General features: G+C 37.5%; 1 protein-coding gene across 4 annotated transcripts in view; it reads left to right on the top strand.

Annotated features, from left to right (window-relative positions):
- The window catches only part of NUBPL (NUBP iron-sulfur cluster assembly factor, mitochondrial), a 290,845-nt gene that overhangs the window by 218,906 nt on the left and 50,509 nt on the right, over nt 1-21,430 (top strand). For all 4 annotated transcript variants that reach the window (XM_053594729.1, XM_053594730.1, XM_053594731.1 and 1 more), the window contains one exon: nt 4,080-4,173. In XM_053594729.1, coding sequence (XP_053450704.1) covers nt 4,080-4,173 — 94 coding nt within the window. The remainder of the gene's footprint in view (nt 1-4,079; nt 4,174-21,430) is intronic.

Raw genomic sequence — 21,430 nt, 5'->3', positions numbered from 1 at the left:
TTAATCTTGTTTGCAATCCAAATTCTGAATTTGATTTCTGACATCTCTGCCATCTGTTTATGAATGAGAGCTTCAGTTACATCTGCCATATCTTTGCTTGGTGGGGTTGATCTACTCTGGTTATTCATGTTAACAGAGTTTTTTACGCTAATTCCGCCCCATGATTATTTTACACCATTTGACTGAATGAATAAAGAAAAGTTTGATTCGGGGCTGCAGGAGTAGTGATTAACCAGCCCTTTGCCCCAAACCTGGGACTGGTATCTGTACATTTTCCCCTGGAGCTTTGCTGAGAACCCGAACAGTGCTAAGGCCTGAGCAACTGGGGACCTGCTTCCTGTGGTAGGGCTAAGTGGCTCTGTCTTGTTTTCAGCTGGTCTCTGTCCGACCCTAGTGAAACAGTTACTCTGGGTCGAAGTCTCAGTTGTGGAGAAATACTAGCAATTAAGTCACACACACACACACCCCCAGGCAACAGTTGGCAAACGAAAATCAAACCTTCCTATAACCACACACCCAGGGCACCACTTGGATAGTCCTCGGGTGATTCGCTCAGTTCAAAAGGTTCAAATCAATTGTCTCAGTCAGCACCTGTCTCAGGTGGGAGAATTTAAAAGGTCTCTGGCAAGTAGATCACAGGGGTCTGGTGACAACTCAAATATGACTTGCTCCGGCGCTCCATGGGGTCGGGAGGACCCACCCAGCAAATGGATTAGTCTTGGAAGATTGATGCCTCCTTCCCCACCTTGCACCTCTGTCACACCCAGTCACTGATAACCCCGCAGGGTGGTGACCCAGTTGCCTCCAATGAGCAGAATCTGGTGTTGGGTTTTACTAAATGAGATTCTTGGGTATTTTGTTAGTATTTATTTCTTATATATATTTAGTAAAATATAATTACTACAAGTAGAGCAACACTAGGTAGAATCTAGAGCAGTAGTTCTCAACCTGTGGGTTGCAACCCCTTTCGGGGTCGAACGACCCTTTTCCCTTTCACAGGGGTTCCCTAAGACCATTGGAAAACACATATTTCCGATGGTCTTAGGAAGCGAGACACCGCTCCTAATGTGTGGGGGTCACTACAACATGAGGAACTGCATTAAAGGGCTGTGGCATTAGGAAGGTTGAGAATGATCTAAAGAATCTCCAATCATTCTAAAGTCAGTGCTTGGGGTGGCTCTTTTATAAGATACCTGGAACTTCCTGGCAGCCAGTGTATTTCAGTGTTATATCTGGAAGTTATATCAGTATTATATCGGAAGTCAGATTTTGTTCATTTCGATTACAATCAGCAAGCATTTATGGAAAACCTAGTGTGGTGGGCCCAGGGTTTTTTGTTTTTTTTTTTCAGAGTTTAAATTCTATTTTAGAATCATTTGAAATGAATGGGCTTAACAGTGAAGGGTTTTTCGGTTCCTTGGGATCTTAATAGTATTTCTCTTTAAAGAGATAAAAAATCTGAAGGTAACATGATGAATATGATTAAATGCCAGGGAAAAACAATGATAAATTGTTGGCACCAGTCATTTGATATTCTCGAAACAGAGAGAATTGTCAGTCTGCCAGTGCTAGGAGTTTCAGTGCCAAGGACATAAAATGAAAAGTATCCTGTATCTTTTGAGGGGATAGTTTCATAAATGGTAGCCAAGAGTAACCTTGGGGTAACTATTTTGCAAGCCAAAGAACCCTATATTGAAAATAAACTAATTTGTGTTGATCACTTTGTCATTCACTTAAAGTTTGTCATGATATGGTGTCAAGTATATGTGTTTGGGAAATAGCATAGTATAAGATTCCTTGATTTGATAAGAGACAAATCAATATATAATGTCCAATACTGAGGAATGTTTTGAAGAAAAATAATTTCAGGGAAGGAGAGAGAATGATGGTTATGGGAGTACTATTGTAGAAAGGGTGCATTGACTTTCTAGCTATCCCTTGAATGCAGCAAGCATATCACCATCTAAGGGCCTTTGCACTTGGTGTGGCTAGAATGCTTTGCTTCAGGTCTGCAGTAGTTGTTCTCTCATTTCATTTACGCTTTCACTACCCTGTCGAAAGTAGTACCTTCTATCATTCAGTTCTTTCTCAATTCTACACCATCTGATCTAGGGGATCAAAGAGATCCAAAGAAATTCTTTCATAAATTTTCTTCTGTCTGAACTCTTAATGCTTGAGTTGAAGAGATTTTTAAAATGTGTCTTTTTATTTCATCTGTCTGCCCAAATCATGAGCCAGATAATTTTGTATAGTAAGGGATCCTTGTAGTTTTCTTCATAGCACTTAGTACTTTTCTGGTTTGTTTGTCTGTCTTTTTGCATGGTTCTCTCACTTAAGTGCCATTTTGTTCATTGCTCCATCCCCTTTACCTGGAACAATGCCTGACATCTAATTGATTCTTAGTAAATATGTGTTGAATATGAAGAATCTGTTTGACCTAATGTTAAACTTTTAATTTTGAAAGTAGCATTATATGGGAGAGGCATATTGTAGGTTATTAAGTTTCTTTTTCTTTTTCATTTTGTTGTTGTTGTCAGTCAGGCCCAGGAGAGGTTTGAATCCACTCCCTCTGGTGAGGGGTGAGGGGAGGTATGCTAACTACTGAGCTATGGTGCCCAGCTCATTAAGTTTTAAAAAACAGAATATGGTATTATTTGCATAGTTTCCAGTTAGACTTTTAAAAACTCAAACTTTTATATTTGTTCATTCATTCCTTGAAAGAAAACTTACTACACATCTCTTCCATGTCCATTCTGTACTAAGGTATTCTGACTCACCTTATAGTTTCATAAAAGACAGATCTTGGAACAACAGTAAATGAATGACACCCCACTCACTGTTCTCTAGCCATGCCCATCTTCTTACAGTTTCTTATGGCTGATAAGCTCTTTCCTTTGCATATTTTACTGTCTTCACAGTGCTTTTTGTGTTATGAAATGGATAATTATGTATTATGTACTTAATATCTGTGTGTCCATATTGTAAATTCTATGAGGGTAGGGGTTGTTTTATTGTCAATACCTAGTCTAATAGCCAGTGTATAGTAGATAGATACTCAATAAATGTTCTGAATGATTAGTATTCTGGAGCTTAAACTCAGACTTTATCCTAAAAGCAATAGAGGAGTTTTAAACCAAAACGTGGTTTTAGGTCCACCTGCATTTTTAGGTGGACTTTTTTTTAGTGTTGTTAGAAACAGAGTGGATGGGCAATGCTAAATAAAACAGAAAGATTGGTTGGAATGCTTTAATACATTCAAGAACCCAGCCTCATCTGGGTTCTTGGCAGTGGTAAAAGAGAGAGGTGTCTGTATGTGAGAGGTTTTTAGAAGGCAGAATAACTGGGGGTTTTGAAGGAAAGGATAAAGTTAAGTATGATTCTAAGTTTCTGTGTTAGGCAACTGAGAGGATCCTGAGGCTACTCTGTGGAGACTGGGAACTCAGAGGGAAGAACTATGTGAGGAGAAAAGACCCTGAGACCTAACTATGTTACAGAGGCTGAGCATTAAGGACTTGGTTATGTAGCTGAATCATCTGGGCATAGATACTTTTTCAAAAATGCCTTGAAAGAAATAATTAAGATGTTAATAGTATTGGAACTCTAAGTATATTTAAATTTTTTCCTTATTAAGTTTTGGTTTTTATTATTAGTGTGTTTAATTTTGATGAAGGAAAAATAATAAGCTTTAAAAAGTTGTATTACCACAGAAAATGTTGTACCAAAAAACCAAGTAACAAAAAGCTATAATTTTCTTAAGGCAAAATGTGTGTTATACTCAGTGAAAATCAATGGCTGGCCCTAAATAGAAACCCACTGTAATATGGGTTCAACATTAATTAATGTTGTGTATAGCAGGGTGGGTCACCTAGACATTTATACTTATCATTCAAAGAAGGTGTGCTAGAGGCAGTGACTGTCATTCATCCATGTATCCTTAGCCCTCAGCACAGTGCCTGGTACCTACTGCCTAGCTAAAGTAAAGGCTGTTATTTTAAATTTCTTATTATACATTAGTTTTGTTTACATCAATTCACTGGAACTGTTATTCAATAATGTATTTATGTCATCTTGGGTTTTAGGTAGATTGGGGTCAACTGGATTATCTAGTTCTTGACATGCCACCAGGAACTGGAGATGTACAGTTATCTGTCTCACAGAATATTCCCATATCAGGTAAATCTTAAAAGTTTAAGGTAATTTCTATTTTCTTTCATGCGTGTCATTGCTATATGGAAAAATGAACTCCATGGAGTTGCTGTTGCAAACTCCATGATTAAAAAGATGATTTATATTTTTCATTGGAGATCAGATGCATAAATTGAAGTTTTCAAATTATTACTAGAGTGAATATATTTACAGAAGCATACAGACTCATTGAAAAGGTGGTAATATAAATCTTCTAGAAAAACAGTACTATGTGAATATTATTTAGGTAGAACATGGTTGCTTGATTCACCACTGTGCACTAGTTATAGCCCTGATACATGACAGGCACTTAGGAAATATTTATTGAATGAATACTGCATAAGAGTAAATTTTAGAAAAACAAGCTTTTTGGTAAATTACAAGGAGAGTTTTTATATTCAGCTAATTATTTAGTATTAAAGTCAAAAGATCAATAAAATTATTACGTTATATCAGATATTAATATACTTCAATATGGTAGTAGGTATCTTTTATGATATGGAATTTAAATATTAGTATAATAGTTACCCTTTATATTGAATCTGCTTCTAAAGATTTTCCTAGATTCCACTGGAGAAATAGTTCAGATATCTATATTAAAAGGATTTCTGGGAAAATGATGAAAAATTTTAAATGTCTTTGCATATCATTTACTGGTTATCCAAATGATATTGACATTTAATCATCAAAAGATGTAGTATCTAAGTTTTGGACAAGACATACATGTTAACTGTAAATATCAAGATAGCTTCATTAATATGGATATTTTGATGTTTTAGTATATTTGTAATTTTAAAGGAGTCAGACTTTGGTGAGGTAGGGTGTAAAGTATGAGAAGGGTGTATAGTGACATATGAAAATAATCCTTTTTGTGATTGCCATATTCTGATTTTTGCTTTTGCTTTTTTTTATATATTTCTAAATTTTAAGAATACTTACTAAACATTCATCAAAAAAATGTGTTTTGGTACCTTGAAAATGCCTATTGTAGGCTTAAAAAACGCTTACATTATTTATATGGGAAGAATAGTGATAAAATTGGGCTAAATTATCATTTACACCTTGAGTAGTGACTTGGTACCTTGAAAAACAGAACCTCTGGACAAGATTTATGATTGAATTAACTCATTTAAATTTGTTTTTATATTCCTATCCAACAGTGTATGTAAGTGAACTTAGGTTTGGCTGCTCATCACTTAAAGCCAACCTTGAGGCAAGAATTGGGGGAAAGGAAGAGCAGGTTCATTCAAGAGCTGGCAACCTTAGGAGATGGCAGACTAATGTTGCATAGACCATCCTAAGTTCCTCTAGGCTGACCAGAGGGTTTTATAGTGAAAATGGTCCAGCTATGTAAAAGTCAGCATGTCTTATTCCAATGTCTTGAGTTAGGGGCCATCTGGCAGTCCGTCTGACATCAGCTAGACTGCGACAGAATTGAAGGTTAACTATTCAGCATTTTCCTCTAGGGCAGAGTCTTACAGTTTTGGTTCTGTAGTTAACTTTTCAAGGCTGGTTCCTGAAAGTCTTAAGCAAGCACATAATTACGCATTGTAAAAGAAAGAGGGATTATGCTTCAAGATGAAGTAATTGCTGCTGTTACACATATATAGATTGGGATTAGATTTGCTTCCCTATCCTTTTTTATATCCTAAAATTTAACCTTGATTCGTTTTCTCTGATGAAGAGTCTGTCCTATAGCAGACAGTTAATATTATATGAGGTAAGACCCAGTATTTTTGTCGTGGTGGTAAAATATCCATAACATTCTTGTTGTTGCACAATCATCACCACTATTCATCTCTAGAATGTTCATCTTTCCAAACTACAACTGTATCCACCAAGAATAACTCTATTCTTCCACTTTCCCCTGGCCCTGGCACCACCAGTTCTATTTCAGAAACAGTAGTTTTTTACAGATGAGAACACCAAGGAGGAAAATATATTTGAAAGATTAAATTAGGCAAAAAATCTGAGATTGATTTTATGATTTACTAATAAAATTTTATATCAACAAATTTTAATTTTATTCATATACAAGATAGATGATATGCACTACGATATTGGATCCAAACATGAGTAAATCACATTCTTTTCCCTATACTAGAGACCCTTGCCTTCTTTGTCTCTGAAAACTTTTTTTTTAGAATTTGCTAATAACTAGGGCTGTCCACTTAGAAAATGTATTTTCATATAGCATACAGAAACACTAATCCTATGTATAATTTCAGGAAGTTTAGAGTCTTCATATTAAAAGCTCCAGCTCTAGAAGATAAAGTAAGAGGAGAAGCAGGAAAGAGTGGCAGTAAGAAAAGAACGTAGATGCTATCATCCAGAGTGTGAGAGGTGTTGTATGAAATCTTTAGATCCCGTGATATGGAGATTCAAAGGAAGATGAGACTGTGGGTATGAGGGGGGTGCAAAACACTTCATAGTGATGGGCCTTTTTAAAAAACAAACATAAACCGGTGTGGGGGCTTAAGCCTATAATCTCAGTTATTAGAGACAGAGGTGGTAGAATTGCTTGAAGCCAGAAGTTGAAAACCTCCGTGGGCATCATAGTGAGACCTCATCTCTTTAAAAAAAAAAAAGAATTAGGAGTGGCACCTGTGGTTCAAAGGGATAGGGCGCTGGCCCCGTATGTCGGAGGTGGCGGGTTCAGGCCCAGCTTTGGCCAAAAACTGCAAAAAAAGAAAAAAGAATTAAAAAGAATAAATATGATACAATGTAGAGCATTTATTTCTTTGCTTTTTCTTGGCATAAGGGGAAGAAAGCTGAAAATGAAACTACTAGTGTTGTATAATTCTAAAACAGAAATATAGCATATATTTCACTTTCTAAGTCTAATCTGTTTTTTATATTGGGCTGGTTACTAAAGTTCCTTTTGAAAGTAAACTTAGTTATTTCTTATTTATTCATAAGTAGTATTTGTCAATATTTTTTAAATTTTTTATAATAAACAATTTTTATAATTAAAAAAAAATAATAAAAAGTACTAACTCCCAAAGGACAGTAGATCTCTATATGAAGTGGTACAATGGTGATTGCCTATTAATAATTCATTGCCAATTAACGTCTTCCATACATTAATTTTCATTTTTAATTCTCATAGGTGTTATATTATTCCTATTTTCCAAAATCTCAGAGGGGTTAAATGACTTTTTCAGGATTCTACAGTTATAGTAGGTCATAGTTAAGGTTCATATTAATTCTGATAGTGTTTAAGGCTCATGTTGTTAACTTCTACATCAGGTTGCTCAACAAGGTTCAACTCGTTGATTTTTCTGGGGTTAGTGCTAATCTTTCAAACCCATTTTGATTGAAATTATTATAATTTCAACTGATCTCTGCTAAAAATAAATTTATCCATGAATATGCCTAAACCTCCTTACCCTGATATGATAAATATCCAACCAATGGTCTGTATTGGTGCTTACTATATTCAGTCATTTTTTTGAATCTCAAGAAACTAGTTTAGTCTTCTTTAATACATCCATTCCAGAGAAGGTCTGGAGTCAGTCTATAAGCAGTTTCCTTTGGCCTGTAAGAGTAGATAGAGCCCCAAGCCATTTTTTGTGAGACCAGTATTATCTCTGGACTGATCTGTTGTGGTCTTGAACAGTTGGCTAGTTTCTAGGCACAGTGACTCTCTATAGAATTACAGCAGGCAGTGCATTCATATTACAGGCTATTACATCAATAATAAATTGATAAGAATGAAAAGACTAGATTTTCTACATTCAATTACATTTTATAGTTACAAAAGATATCAAAAATAAAAATATTCTGCTAAAAAGGATGTCTGTGGAATTAGGGGATTAAGGATGTGATCACGTGTGTATGTTTGTTAAGTATGTTTGTGAAAGGCTTGGCTCATGAGGTTTGCTTTTATTCAGACCAATATCATTTCTTAGCTAACATATTTAGAGAGGTACCAAAATGGAGCCAACTTCTAGGATTTAGAGGGTATGGCACCAGCCAAAGAGTTTTACATAACCTGGAACAGCCTGTCAGAATCATGTCTGCCCTTCAAGGCTTAACTAAATTAAGCTTGCTGTCTAATTATAAACCAAGTTTTCCTTTCCTGTATTATCACTGACTTTATAGAACTCCTTTAAGATACTCTGTGTTCTACCTTTTCTTATTTCCTATATCCCATAACAACATAAGCTCTTTGAGGCCCCATATGATTTGATTTTTTTTTTTTTCCTTAACACCAAACTTCATCACATAACCTGAGATCTCTCCAAACGATCCTATATACTCACTGCTTTCCCCTTCCCTTTAATTTCTGAAATCTCTGTCTTTGCACGCATTTGATTATCCCTTAGAACATTTTCCTCCTAAATCAGCAGGTACCCAAATCCTGCCAGACCTTTAAAAGATTTAACTTAAATGTCTACTTCCTGCTATCTTTCCCTATCCCCTAGTTAGGAATCACTTCTCCCTCTTTGGAAAACACATGCGTTTTATTTGTACCACGCCTCTAGCAACTCTGATGTTCTTCATTGGAAACCTGCATACCTTTACTATCTTCTCTACCAGACTGTTACTCCCTGGAGGACTAAGTTCATTTTCATTCATCTTTGTATAATATGACTGATGGTATGAAACTCAGTGCCTACTTGCAGCTGCTCGACTGTGATCAATGAAGGGTGTTTTGTCTGTGTCTGTATTTTCTTCCCAACTAAACTGTAAACTACTTTAATGCAAATTTTTTTTGTATTTATTCTAGAATCTCTTAGAATACCTTGGGCAAGAGCTTATGCAATTAATATTAACTGAAAAAATGACAAAGCTATTTCACTGTTTATGTGAAAAGATTTGGGCTCCCTTATCTTTCTTACCATCCCATTAATTTATTCTTTCCTTCCTCCCTACCTCCCTTCCTCCCTTCCTCTCTCCTGTGTCATTTGGGCTAGAGTAAAGTGATATCATCATAGCTCACTGCAACCTCAAACTCCTAGACTCAAGTGATCCTCCAGCCTGCTGAGTAGCTGGATCTATAGGCATGTGCCACCAGCCCAACTAATTTTTCTGATTTTTTCTTTTGTCTGTGTCTGGTTTTGCTCTTGATCAGGCTGGTCTCAGCAGTCCTTGGCCTCCCAAAGTGCTAGGGTTACAGACATGGGCCACCACACATGGCCACAGCTGTTTTTCTACATATAAGTCATAGAAAGTGTTTTTAAAAAATATAAATTTGGCCAGGCATGGTGACTCAGGCCTGTAATCCTAGCACTCTGGGAGGCTGAGGCGGGTGGGTTGCTTGAGCTCACGAGTTCAAGACCAGCCTGTGCAAGAGTAAGAGTTCTGTCTCTACTCAAAATAGAAAAATTAGCCAGGCTTTATGGCAGGCACCTGTAGTCCCAGCTACTGGGGAGGCTGAGGCAAGAAGATCTCTTGAGCCTGAGAGTTTGAGGTTGCTGTGAGCTGTGATGATACCATGACATACTCTGTCTTCAAAAAATAAATAAACAAATTAGTTAGTTAATAATATAAATTTACTCCCCTGCTCAGAGAAAAATTCTTTCATTTTAGGTATTTATTTATCCTATCTCTTTTGCTGTACTATATCCTAAATATAATATCCTTGTGGCCATTAATAACTTTTAGTATTCCCTTTGTTTTAGTACCTGGAATAATAATATGCATGTGGGTGCTTACTATTTGATGTTCTGTATGAAATTATTAGTGAGCATAACTAGCATTGCTCCATTGAAAAATAATAAGAAATTCTTTTATTTATTTGCAGTGATATTTAGCAAGGTGCTAACTACCTCTTTGGCTCTTTATACTTACCTATAGAACATCTGCCAGCCTTATAGACTTGTGAGGATCAAGTAAGATAATGAATATAAAAGCTCCATGTAAATTTACATAGTTTTTTTGTTTTGTTTTGTTTTTTTTGAGACAGAACCTCAAGCTGTCGCCCTGAGTAGAGTGTTGTGGCATCATAGCTGAGCTCACAGCAACCTCCAACTCCTGGGCTTAAGCAGTTCTCTTGCCTCAGCCTCCCAAGTAGCTGGGACTACAGGTACCTGCCACAATGCCCAGCTATTTTTTTGTTGTAGTTGTCATTGTTGTTTGGCAGGCCTGGGCTGGATTCGAACCCGCCAGCTCTGGTGTATGTGGCTGGCGCCTTAGCCACTTGAGCTATAGGTGCCAAGCCAATTTACAGTGTTTTTAATAATAGAATTTACTTGAATAATATTAAAGAGGGATTTTGGAGGTGGGATGAAAGGTTATACGTTAGAAAGAGCCTTTATATCAACTTTATATTTCTCTAAGACAAATATAAGCAAAAAAATCAAATATTTTATGCTTGGAAAGAGACATTCTTTTGGAAAATTCATAGAAGCAAACTGGTACAAGCAGAAAGATCTTCTTTCTGAATACTAATTAACAACTCTTTGTATGTATTTCATTTTGTTCCATGGAATGGACAACAACCTCGTTGTAGGTCTACCTTGGGGATATCGTAGGTTTGGTTCCACACCACTGCAATAAAGGGAATATCATAATAATGTGAGTCACATGAATGTTTTGGCTTCACAATATGTATAAAAGTTATGTTTACACTGTACTGTAGTCTGTGAAGTATACAATAACATGATATCTGAAAAAAATTATGTACCTCAAGTAGAAATGTTTTATTACTAAAAATGCAAACAATTATTTGACTCTTCAGCAAATCACAATCTTTTTGCTAGTGGAAGGGTCTTACTTCTGAGTTTATGGCTGCTGACTAATTAGGGTGGTGGTTGCTGAAGGTTGGGTGGCTGTAGCAATTTCTTAAAATAAGGCAACAATGACGTTTGCCATGTCAGTTGACTCTTCTTTTCAGTAAAGATGTCTCTGTAACATGTGATGCTGTGATAGCATTTTATCCAGAGTATAAGTTCTTTCAAAATTGCAGTCAATTTTCTCGAGCCTTGCTGCTGCTTTATTAACTAAGTATATGTAATATTCTAAATTCTTTGTTGTCATTACAGCAATGTTCATATCATCTTCAGGAGTAGATTCCATCTCAAGAAACAAATTTCTTTGTTCATGTGCAAGAAGCCACTCCTCATCCATTCCAATTTTATTATAAGATTGGAGCAATTCAGTTCCATCTTTAGGCTCCACTTCTAATTTTAGTTCTTTTGCTGTTTCTACCACATCTGTAGTTACTGCATCCACTGAAATTTTGAACTCTTGAAGTCATCCATGAGGATTATAATCACCTTCTTGCAAACTCCTGTTAATGCTGAAATTTTGACCTTCTCCCAAGAATGACAAATGTTCTTGATGTATCTGGATTAGCAGATCCTTTCCAGAAGGCCTCAGTTTACTTTGTACAGATTCTTTACAGGAATCACTGCCAATGGCAGCTGTAGCCTTATGAAATGTTGACTCGAAAGTTGAAATTACTCCTTGATCTATGGGCTACAGAATGGATGTTGTGTTACCAGGCATGAAAACAATATTCATCTTCTTTTATATCTCCATTGGAACTTTTGGGTAACTAGTTCCATTATTAATGAGCAGTAATATTTTGAAAGGGGTCTTTTTTTCTGATCAGTAGGTCTCAAGAGTAGGATTAAAGTATTTAGTAAACCGTGCTGTAAACAGATGTACTGTTAGCCAGGCTTTATTGTTCTTTTTATAGAGCACAGGCAGAATAAATGTAGCATAATTCTTAAGAGCCATGGGGGTTTTGGATGGTCATTGAGCAATGACTTCAGTTTAATTCACTGGCTACGTTAGCCCCTAATGAGAGAGTTAGCTGTCCTTTAAAGCTTTGAAGCTAAGCAATGAATTTTCCTGTCTATTTATGAAAGTCTTAGTGGCATCTTCTTCCATTAGAAGACTGTTTTGTCTACGGTGAAAATCTTTTGTTTAGTTTAGTCACCTTCATCAGTGTTCTAAGCTAGATTTTCTCCATCGGACTTACTACTTCATTTTGCATGTTATGGAGACAGCTTCTTTCCTGGAACCACCAAGTATCAATCTCTATTAGTTTCCAGGTTTTTTCTGCAGCTTCCTCACCTTTCAGGCTTTATAGATTTGAAAAGAGTTTGGAATTTGCTGCAGATTAGCTTTCAGGTTATGCGAATCTTATGATTGGTTAATCTTCTATTTAGACCACTAAAACTTTCTCTGTATCAGCAGTGAAGCTGTTTTACTTTCTTATTATTTGTGTGTTCACTGGAGTAGCACTTTTATTTTTCATAAAGAACGTTTTCTTTACATTTACAGCTTGGCTAACTGTTTGACCCAGGAAGCCTAGCTTTTGGCCTGTGCCAGCTTTTGACAAGCCTTACTCACTAAGCTTAATAATTTCTAGCTTTTGATTTAAACTGAGCAATGTGCAATTCTTCCTTTCACTTGAACACATACAGGCCATTGTAAGGTTATTAATTGGCCTTCAACCAGCAAATAGACAACCTACACAATGGGAAAGGATATTTGCATATTTTGAATCAGACAAAAGCTTGATAACTAGGATCTATAGAGAACTCAAATTAATCCACATGAAAAAAGGAAACAATCCCATATGTCAATGGGGAAGAGAGATGAATAGAACCTTCTCTAAAGAAGATAGACAAATGGCTAGCAAACATATGAAAACATATTCATTGTCCCTAATTATTAGAGAAATGCAAATCAAGACCACCCTGAGATACCATCTAACCCCAGCAAGAATGGCCCACATCACAAAATCTCAAAACTGCAGATGCTGGCACGAATGTGGAGAGAAAGGAACAATTTTACACTGCTGGTGGGACTGAAAACTAATACAACCTTTTTGGAAGGAAGTATGGAAGAACCTCAAAGAACTCAAGCTAGACCTCTCATTTGATCCTGCAATCCCATTGCTGGGCATCTACCCAGAAAGAAAAAAATCCTTTTATCATAAGGACACTTGCACTAGACTATTTATTGCAGCTCAATTTACAATTGCAAAAATGTGGAAACAGCCTAAATGCCCCCCAACCCAGCAATGGGTTAACAAGCTATGGTATATATATATATACATACATACATACATACATACATACAAGCTATGGTATATATATATATACATACATACATACATACATACATACATACTATGGAATACTATTCAGCCATTTAACAAAGTGGAGACTTTATAGCCTTTGTATTAATCTGGATGGAAGTGGAACACATTATTCTTAGTAAAGCATCACAAGAATGGAGAAGCATGAATCCTATGTAATTGAATTTTGATATAATGACTATTAATGATACGGTGGGGCGTGGGGGAAGGGGAGAGCAGAGAGAGAGAGACAGATGGAGGGGAGTGGGGGAAAAGAAGAGCAGAGAGAGGGAAGGTAGGGGTGGTGGTGTCTTGGTGTGTTACATACCTTTTGTGGGCAACGCACAGTTGTAAGAAGGACTTTACCTAACAAATGCAATCAGTGTAACCTGGTTTTTTGTACCCTCAATGAATCCCCAGCAGTACCAAAAAGAAAAGAAATAAACACACAAACAAAAGAAACAAAGTTATTAGAATATTTGATACCTGAGTAATTATTTTAAAAAGTTTGAAATATTGTGAGAATCACCAAAATACAACCCAGAGATGTGAAGTGAGCACATGCTGTTGGGAAAATGGCTCCGATAGACATAGTCAATTCAAGGTTGCTACAAACCTTCAGTTTGTAGAAATTGCCATATCTGTTAAGTACAGTAAAGCAAAGTGCAATAGAATGAGGTATGCCTGTATAAAAAGAAAGTTTGAAGAAAAAAGTTATCTTCTTATTTGTGTTAAAAGCGTTATGTAGCAACAACAGTAACAAATGTATTGGGAGCAAAGCAACTAAAGTTAAGAAGAACAAAAATGGACAGATCCTTTAAACAGAAACTAAACAGAGATACAAAAGACTTAAATGTGACCCTAGTGCAAATGGAATTAATAGACATGTACAGAACACACCATCCCAAAGCTAAAGAATATACATTTTTCCTGTCAGCCCATGGAACTTACTCCAAAATAGATCACACACTAGGATACAAATCATACCTCAGCAAAATTAAAAGAATAGAAATTACACCTTGTCTCTTCTCAGACCACTAACTCCAACAAAAATGTTCATCCCCGCATAAAGGCATGGAAGTAAAACAGCCTTATGCTGAATGATAGTTGGGTTCAGGAAGAGATAAAAGCAGAAATCATTAAATTCTGCAAACATGACAACAATGAATACACAAGTTACCAAAACCTGTGTGATACAGCAAAAGCAGTCTTAAGAGGAAAATCTATCGCATTGGATGCCATAAAACTGTGGCATTCAAAAAACAGCACATCAACAAACTCAGGAACCATCTTAAGGAATTGGGAAAAAAAGAACAATCTAATGCTAAACCCTGCAGAAGAAGAGAAATAACCAAAATTAAATCAGAGATTAATGAAATTGAAAATAAAAAAATCATTCAGAAAATAAATGAAACAAGAAGTTGGTTTTTCTAAAAAATAAATAAAATTGATAAATCATTGGCCAGATTAACTAGAAACAGAAAAGTAAAATCTCTAATAATATCAATCAGAAATGATGAAGGGGAAATAACAATAGATGCCACAGAAATACAAGAGATTATCTCTGAATACTATAAGCAACTCTATGCCCACAAATTTGACAATGTAGAGGAAATGGATCAATACCTGGAATCACACTCTCTTGCTAGACTTAGCCAAGAAGAATTAGATTACCTGAACACACCAATTTCAAGCACTGAGATCAAAGAAACAATAAAAACATGTCCCAACATAAAAAATACCCTGGTCCAGATGGCTTCACACCAGAATTCTATCAAACCTTCAAAGAAGAGCTTATACCCATACTGCAGAAATTATTCCAAAAAATGGAAAAGGAAGTAATCTTCCCCAACACATTCTACCAAAACCAGGAAAAGACCCAACTAAAAAGGAGAACTTCAGACCAATTTCACTAATGAATATAGATGCAAAAATTCTCAATAAAGTCCTACCAATAGATTACAGCTTCCAATTAAAAAATCATATATTGGAACTGCTGGAAGCTCCTGTTGCCACCATGGTGATAGAGGGAAGACCTCAGAGAAAGTACGTGAGAGTATGAAGGAGTAACTGATTCTGATGGTGTCCTTGAGTATCTAGATCCACAGTAAGGACCAAATAAGAAAATGGATGCAGGGGGCGGAGGCAAGAGGGCTAATGGGACCCAGCATTCCACAGAGGCTCCCATCCAGAAGGAGAGCTAAGGGACAGAAGTTTACCAAGTAAACTGATGGTTTGGAGCTGAGCCAAAAGAGAAGGTTGAACAATGCACATCAACCCTGCTGATGCGAGCTGCAACCCCAAGGATACAAACAATAGGTACAAAATCCATTGTCAAGCAGATGGGAGTCCCCTCCCACATGAGAAAGGCTCACAGTATACTCCATACAAACAAGCAAGCAGAGTTCAAACATCCTCCCATTTTATCCCATGGGAGAGACCCTCTAAAAACTGGACCTTCTTCCCTTACTAGGATGCCATGGCACTCTCCTGCCAGGCATAAAACTGTATATATTCTCTACCTGCCATTCTGAACTCCCAGCAATTCCTTTCACTCTCACTCCCAGGTCTCAAAGCCTGTGCCCTGTGGAGTCCAGATGCTTGGGCATTTTCTTGAGAGGTGAGGACAGGGCTTGGGCTGTTACAGGTCTCTGCTGATTCTACACCACAGGGGTAAGGAGAAAACAGTGGACTGAAGGAACCGGGAAACGGAGAGGTGGTGCCCCCTGGTACAGAGCAGCAGTGGCAGCAGAGGGAACATTAGGGCTCACACCCCTGGGGATATTTTGGAAGGACACTCCCTGTCTCTCTGGGCAACCAGAGAAAGCTGGGCATCTTCTCTGGTGGCAGACCCCGGCGGAATAGATCTGGGACAGTAACGCAGGCCCCCTGAGCAAAGGGTATGCCTGAGGTGGTACCAGCCTGGGTGGAGCGCAGTGGGACAGAGAATTGAAGACGTGTGTGCAGAATTGGCATACTCCCAGGGTGGGGCTGACCAAGAGGACTGCTTCATTGAGCCTAAGATGCACCCAGCTCTCAGGGTATCAAAGCTGAGACAAAGGCAGGTGGGAAACCAAAAGCTGAGTGTAAGCTCTAACCGCACCCATCCGAACACAGACTGCAGGGGAAACAGAAACAACAGCTCTGGGCAGCGGCACAGACTAGGGCTGAGTCGCAGTTTTTGTGAACTCAAACAGCACCTTGTCCACAGGGGAAAATAGCCAGGATGGAATCATAAATTCTGCACAAATGTAAGTGTAAGCAACATTAATCAGGGGCAGGGCTGGAACTGACTGAGACTCCCCAGCTTTCATTAACCACCCAAGGTTGTCAGGCCTCAACTTCCCTTGCTGGTTGGTGGCAGAGTGTGGAGGCCTGGCTGAGGAGACATAAGACCTCTCTATGACTCAGACAGGCTCAAACCCCTGGAGCATCTGCTAATTGGAGGGAACTGGGTCATAGCCCTGTGGGGTTAGCTGTGATTGGGTGTGACAGAGGTGCGAGGTGGGGAAGGAGGCAACAACCTTCTCAGGCTAATTCATTTGATGGGGGCAGGGGGGTCCTTCTGACTCCATGGAGCACCAGAATGAGTCATACTCGAGCTGCCAGCAGACCCCTGCTATCTATTTGCCGGAGACCTTTTGAACTCCCTCACTTGAGACCAGGTGCTGACTGAAACAATTGATTTGGATCTCTTGGACTGGACCAGTCACCACAAGACTATCCAAAGTGGTACTCTGGGTGTGTGATTGTGGAAAGGTTTTATTTTTCTTTTCCAGTTGTTGCCCATGAGGGGCAGGGTGACTTAATTGCTGGTATTTCTCCACAGCTGAGACTTTAACCCAGAGTAACTGATTCATTATGGTAGGACAGAGACCAGCTGAAAACAAGACAGAGCCACTTTGCCCCACCACATCAAGTAAGTCCCCAGTGTCTCAGGCTGTAGCACTGTATGGGTCCTTGGCAAAGCTCTAGGGGAAAAGGTACAGACGCCAGTCATAGCTCTTGGACAAAGCGCTGGTTAATCACTACTCCAGGAGTCCCCCCAACACAACTTCACCTTATCTGCTCATCTAGCCAAACAATGTAAAATAATCATGGGGCAGAATCAGTGGGAAAACTCTGGAAACATGAATAACCAGAGTAGATCAACTCCCCTAAGGAATGATATGGCAGACACAACTGAAGATTCCATTCACAGACAAATGGCTGAATTGTCAGAAATTGAATTCAGAGTTTGGATCGCAAATAAGATTAATAGAATGGAGGTAAAGTCAGAATTGGAAATTCAAGGGGCAATTCAAAAGTTGTCTCAAGAATTCAATGAATTCAAAGACAAAAATCACCAAAGATTTTGACACATTGAGATAAGAATTTGCAGCCCACAAAGATCTGAGAAATACAATGGAATCCCTCAGTAACAGAGTGGAGCAAGGAGAAGAAAGGATTTCTGACATTGAAGACAAAGCTTATGAACGCTCCCAAATGCTCAAAGAGGAAGAGAAATGGAGAGCAAAAATGGATCATTCTCTTAGAGAGCTTTGGGATAATTTGAAGAAAACTAATATTCGCCTTATAGGAATTCCTGAAGGTGATGAAGTTGCTTCGCAAAGCACAGAGGCTCTTCTTCATGAGATTATCAAGGAGAACTTTCCAGATATGCCAAGAGATTCTGAAATTCAGATAGCAGACAGTTTCAGAACCCCAGTACGACTCAACCTGAATAAGACAACTCCCAGACACATCATAATTTACTTCACTGAAGTTAATATGCAGGAAAAAGTTCTGAAAGCAGCCAGACGTAAGAAAACCATAAACTAGAATGACTGCAGACCTCTCTGCTGAAATCTTTCGAGCTAGAAGAAGGTGGTCATTGACTTTTAATCTCCTAAAACAAAATAACTTTAAACCCAGGATCCTGTATCCAGCTAAACTAAGTTTCATTTATGATGGAGAAATTAAATACTTTAATGACATTCACATGTTGAAGAAATTTGCCATAACTAAACCAGCTCTCCACGATATTCTCAGACCTAGTCTCCATAATGACCAGCACAATCCTCCAACACAAATGTAAACTCACTCAGAAACTTTTGATCAAATTTCAACTTCCACAGTGGGGAAAGGATTAAAAATGTCCACTGGACTTTTGAAAAACTCGATACCCAAAAGTCTACCAGACTTATCAATATTCTTCATTGATGTGAATGGCTTAAATTGTCCTCTACAGAGGCACATGTTTGCTGACTGGATACAAAAACTCAGGCCAGATATCTACTGCATACAAGAGTATCATCTTACCTTAAAAGACAAATATAGACTCAGGGTGAAAGGATGGTCGTCTATATTTTAGGCAAATGGAAATCAGAAAAAATCAGATGTTGCAATTCTATTTGCAGATACAATAGGCTTTAAACCAACAAAAGTAAGAAAGGATAAGGATGGTCACTTCCTGTTTGTTCGGGATAACACTCAATATGATGAGATTTCAGTTAGTAACATTTATGCACCCAACCAGAATGGACCTCAATTTATAGGAGAGACTCTAACAGACATGAGCAACTTGATTTCCTCCAGCTCCATAATAGTCAGAGATTTTAACACTCCTTTGCCAGTGTTGGATAGATTCTCCAATAAGAAGCAAAGCAAAGAAGTTTTAGGTTTAAACTTAACCATTCAACATTTACATTTAAGAGACATCTACAGAACATTTCATCCTAACAAAACTGAATACACATTCTTCTCATCAGCCCACAGAACATACTCCAAAATCGATCACATCTTAGGTCACAAGTCTAACCTCAGTAAATTTAGAGAAATAGAAATTATTCCTTGCATCTTCTCGGACCACCATGGAATAAATGTTGAACTCAGTAACAACAGGAATCTGCATACTCATAGAAAAACATGGAAGCTAAATAACCTTATGCTCAATAATAGCTAGGTCAGGGACAAGATTAAGAAGGAAATTATCAAATTTTTGGAACAAAATGATAACAAAGACATGAATTACCAGAACCTCAGGGAAACCGCAAAGGCAGTCCTAAGAGGGAAATTTATAGCACTGCAAGACTTCCTCAAGAGAACGGAAAGAGAGGAAGTTAACAACTTAATGGGACATCTCAAGCAACTGGAAAGGAAGAACATTCCAACCCCAAACCCAGTAGAAGAAAAGAAATAACCAAAATTAGAGCAGAATTAAATGAAATTGAAAACAAAAGAATTATACAAGAGATCAATAAATCAAAAAGTTGTTTTTTTGAAAAGGTCAATAAAATAGATAAACCTTTGGCTAACCTAACCAGGAAAAAAAGAGTGAAATCTCTAATTTCATCAATCAGAAATGACAAAGACAAAATAACAACAGACTCTTCAGAAATTCAAAAAATCCTTAATGAATATTACAAGAAACTTTATTCTCAGAAATATGAAAATCTAAAGGAAATCTACCAATACTTGGAAGCACGTCACCTTCCAAGACTTGGCCAGAATCAAGTGGAAATGTTGGACAGGCGTATATCAAGTTCTGAAATAGCATCAACCATACAAAATCTCCCTAAAAAGAAAAGTCCGGGACCAGATGGCTTCACGTCAGAATTCTACCAAACCTTCAAAGAGGAACTAGTACCTATATTACTCAACCTGTTCCAAAATATAGACAAAGAAGGAATACTAACCAACACGTTCTATGAAGCAAACATCACCCTGATCCCCAAGCCAGGAAAAGACCCAACAGGAAAAGAAAATTATAGACCCATATCACTAATGAATATAGATGCAAAAATATTCAACAAGATCCTAACAAACAGAATTCAGCAAACAAATTTTACATCATGACTAAGTAGGTTTTATCCCAGGGTCTCAAGGCTGGTTCAAATCTATAAATATAATTCATCACATAAACAAATTAAAAAACAAAGACCATATGATTCTCTCAATTGATGCAGATCAATTCTCTCAATTGATCTCTTTTGATAATATACAGCATCCCTTCGTGATCAGAACACTTAAGAAAATTGGTATAGAAGGGACATTTCTTAAACTGATAGAGGCCATCTACAGCAAACCCACAGCCAATATCGTATTGAATGGAGTTAAATTGAAATCATTTCCACTCAGATCAGGAACCAGGCAAGGTTGCCCATTGTCTCCACTGCTCTTTAACATTGTAATGGAAGTTTTAGCCATCACAATTAGAAAAGGCAATCAAGGGTATCCATATAGGGTCAGAAGAGATCAAACTTTCACCATTCGCAGATGATATGATTGTATATCTGGAATATACAGGAATAACAACAGGAATCTGCATACTCATAGAAAAACATGGAAGCTAAATAACCTTATGCTGAATAATAGCTAGGTCAGGGACAAGATTAAGAAGGAAATTATCAAATTTTTGGAACAAAAATGCCAAAACACTGGGGATTCTACTACAAAACTCTGAGAAGTGATCAAGGAATATAGCAGCATCTCAGATTACAAAATCAACAATTATAAATTGGTAGCCTTTATATATACCAACAATAGTCAAGCTGAAAAAACAGTCAAGGACTCTATTCCATTTATAGTAGTGCCAAGGAAGATGAAGTATTTGGGAGTCTATCTAACAAAGGACGTGAAAGGTCTCTATATACAGAAGTATGAAACTCTAAGAAAAGAAATAGCTGAAGATGTACAAATGGAAAAACATACCATGCTCATGGCTGGGAAGAATCAACATTGTTAAAATGTCCATACTACCCAAAGCAATATACAACTTTAATGCAATCCCATTAAAGCTCCACTGTCATACTTTAAAGATCTTGAAAAAATAGTACTTCGTTTTATATGGAATCAGAAAAAAACCTCGAATAGCCAAGACATTACTCAGAAATAAAAACAAGGCAGGAGGAATCACACTACCAGACCTCACACTATACTATAAATCAATTGTGATCAAAACAGCATGGTACTGGCCCTAAAACAGAGAGAACAGAATAGAGAATCTAGAGATGAACCCAGCTACTTACCGTTGTTTGATCATTGACAAGCCAATTAAACACATACAGTGGTGAAAGTATTCCCTATTTAACGAATGGTGCTTGGTGAATTGGCTGGCGACCTGTAGAAGACTGAAAATGGACCCACACTTCTCACCATTAACTAAGATAGACTCTCACTGGATTAAAGATTTAAACTTAAGACACGAAACTATAAAAATACTGG

Source organism: Nycticebus coucang, chromosome 6 (assembly GCF_027406575.1).
Source record: "Nycticebus coucang isolate mNycCou1 chromosome 6, mNycCou1.pri, whole genome shotgun sequence".
NCBI lineage: Eukaryota > Metazoa > Chordata > Mammalia > Primates > Lorisidae > Nycticebus > Nycticebus coucang.
The sequence above is the reverse complement of the archived record's forward strand: the minus strand, read 5'-3'. Positions and strand labels throughout refer to the sequence as shown.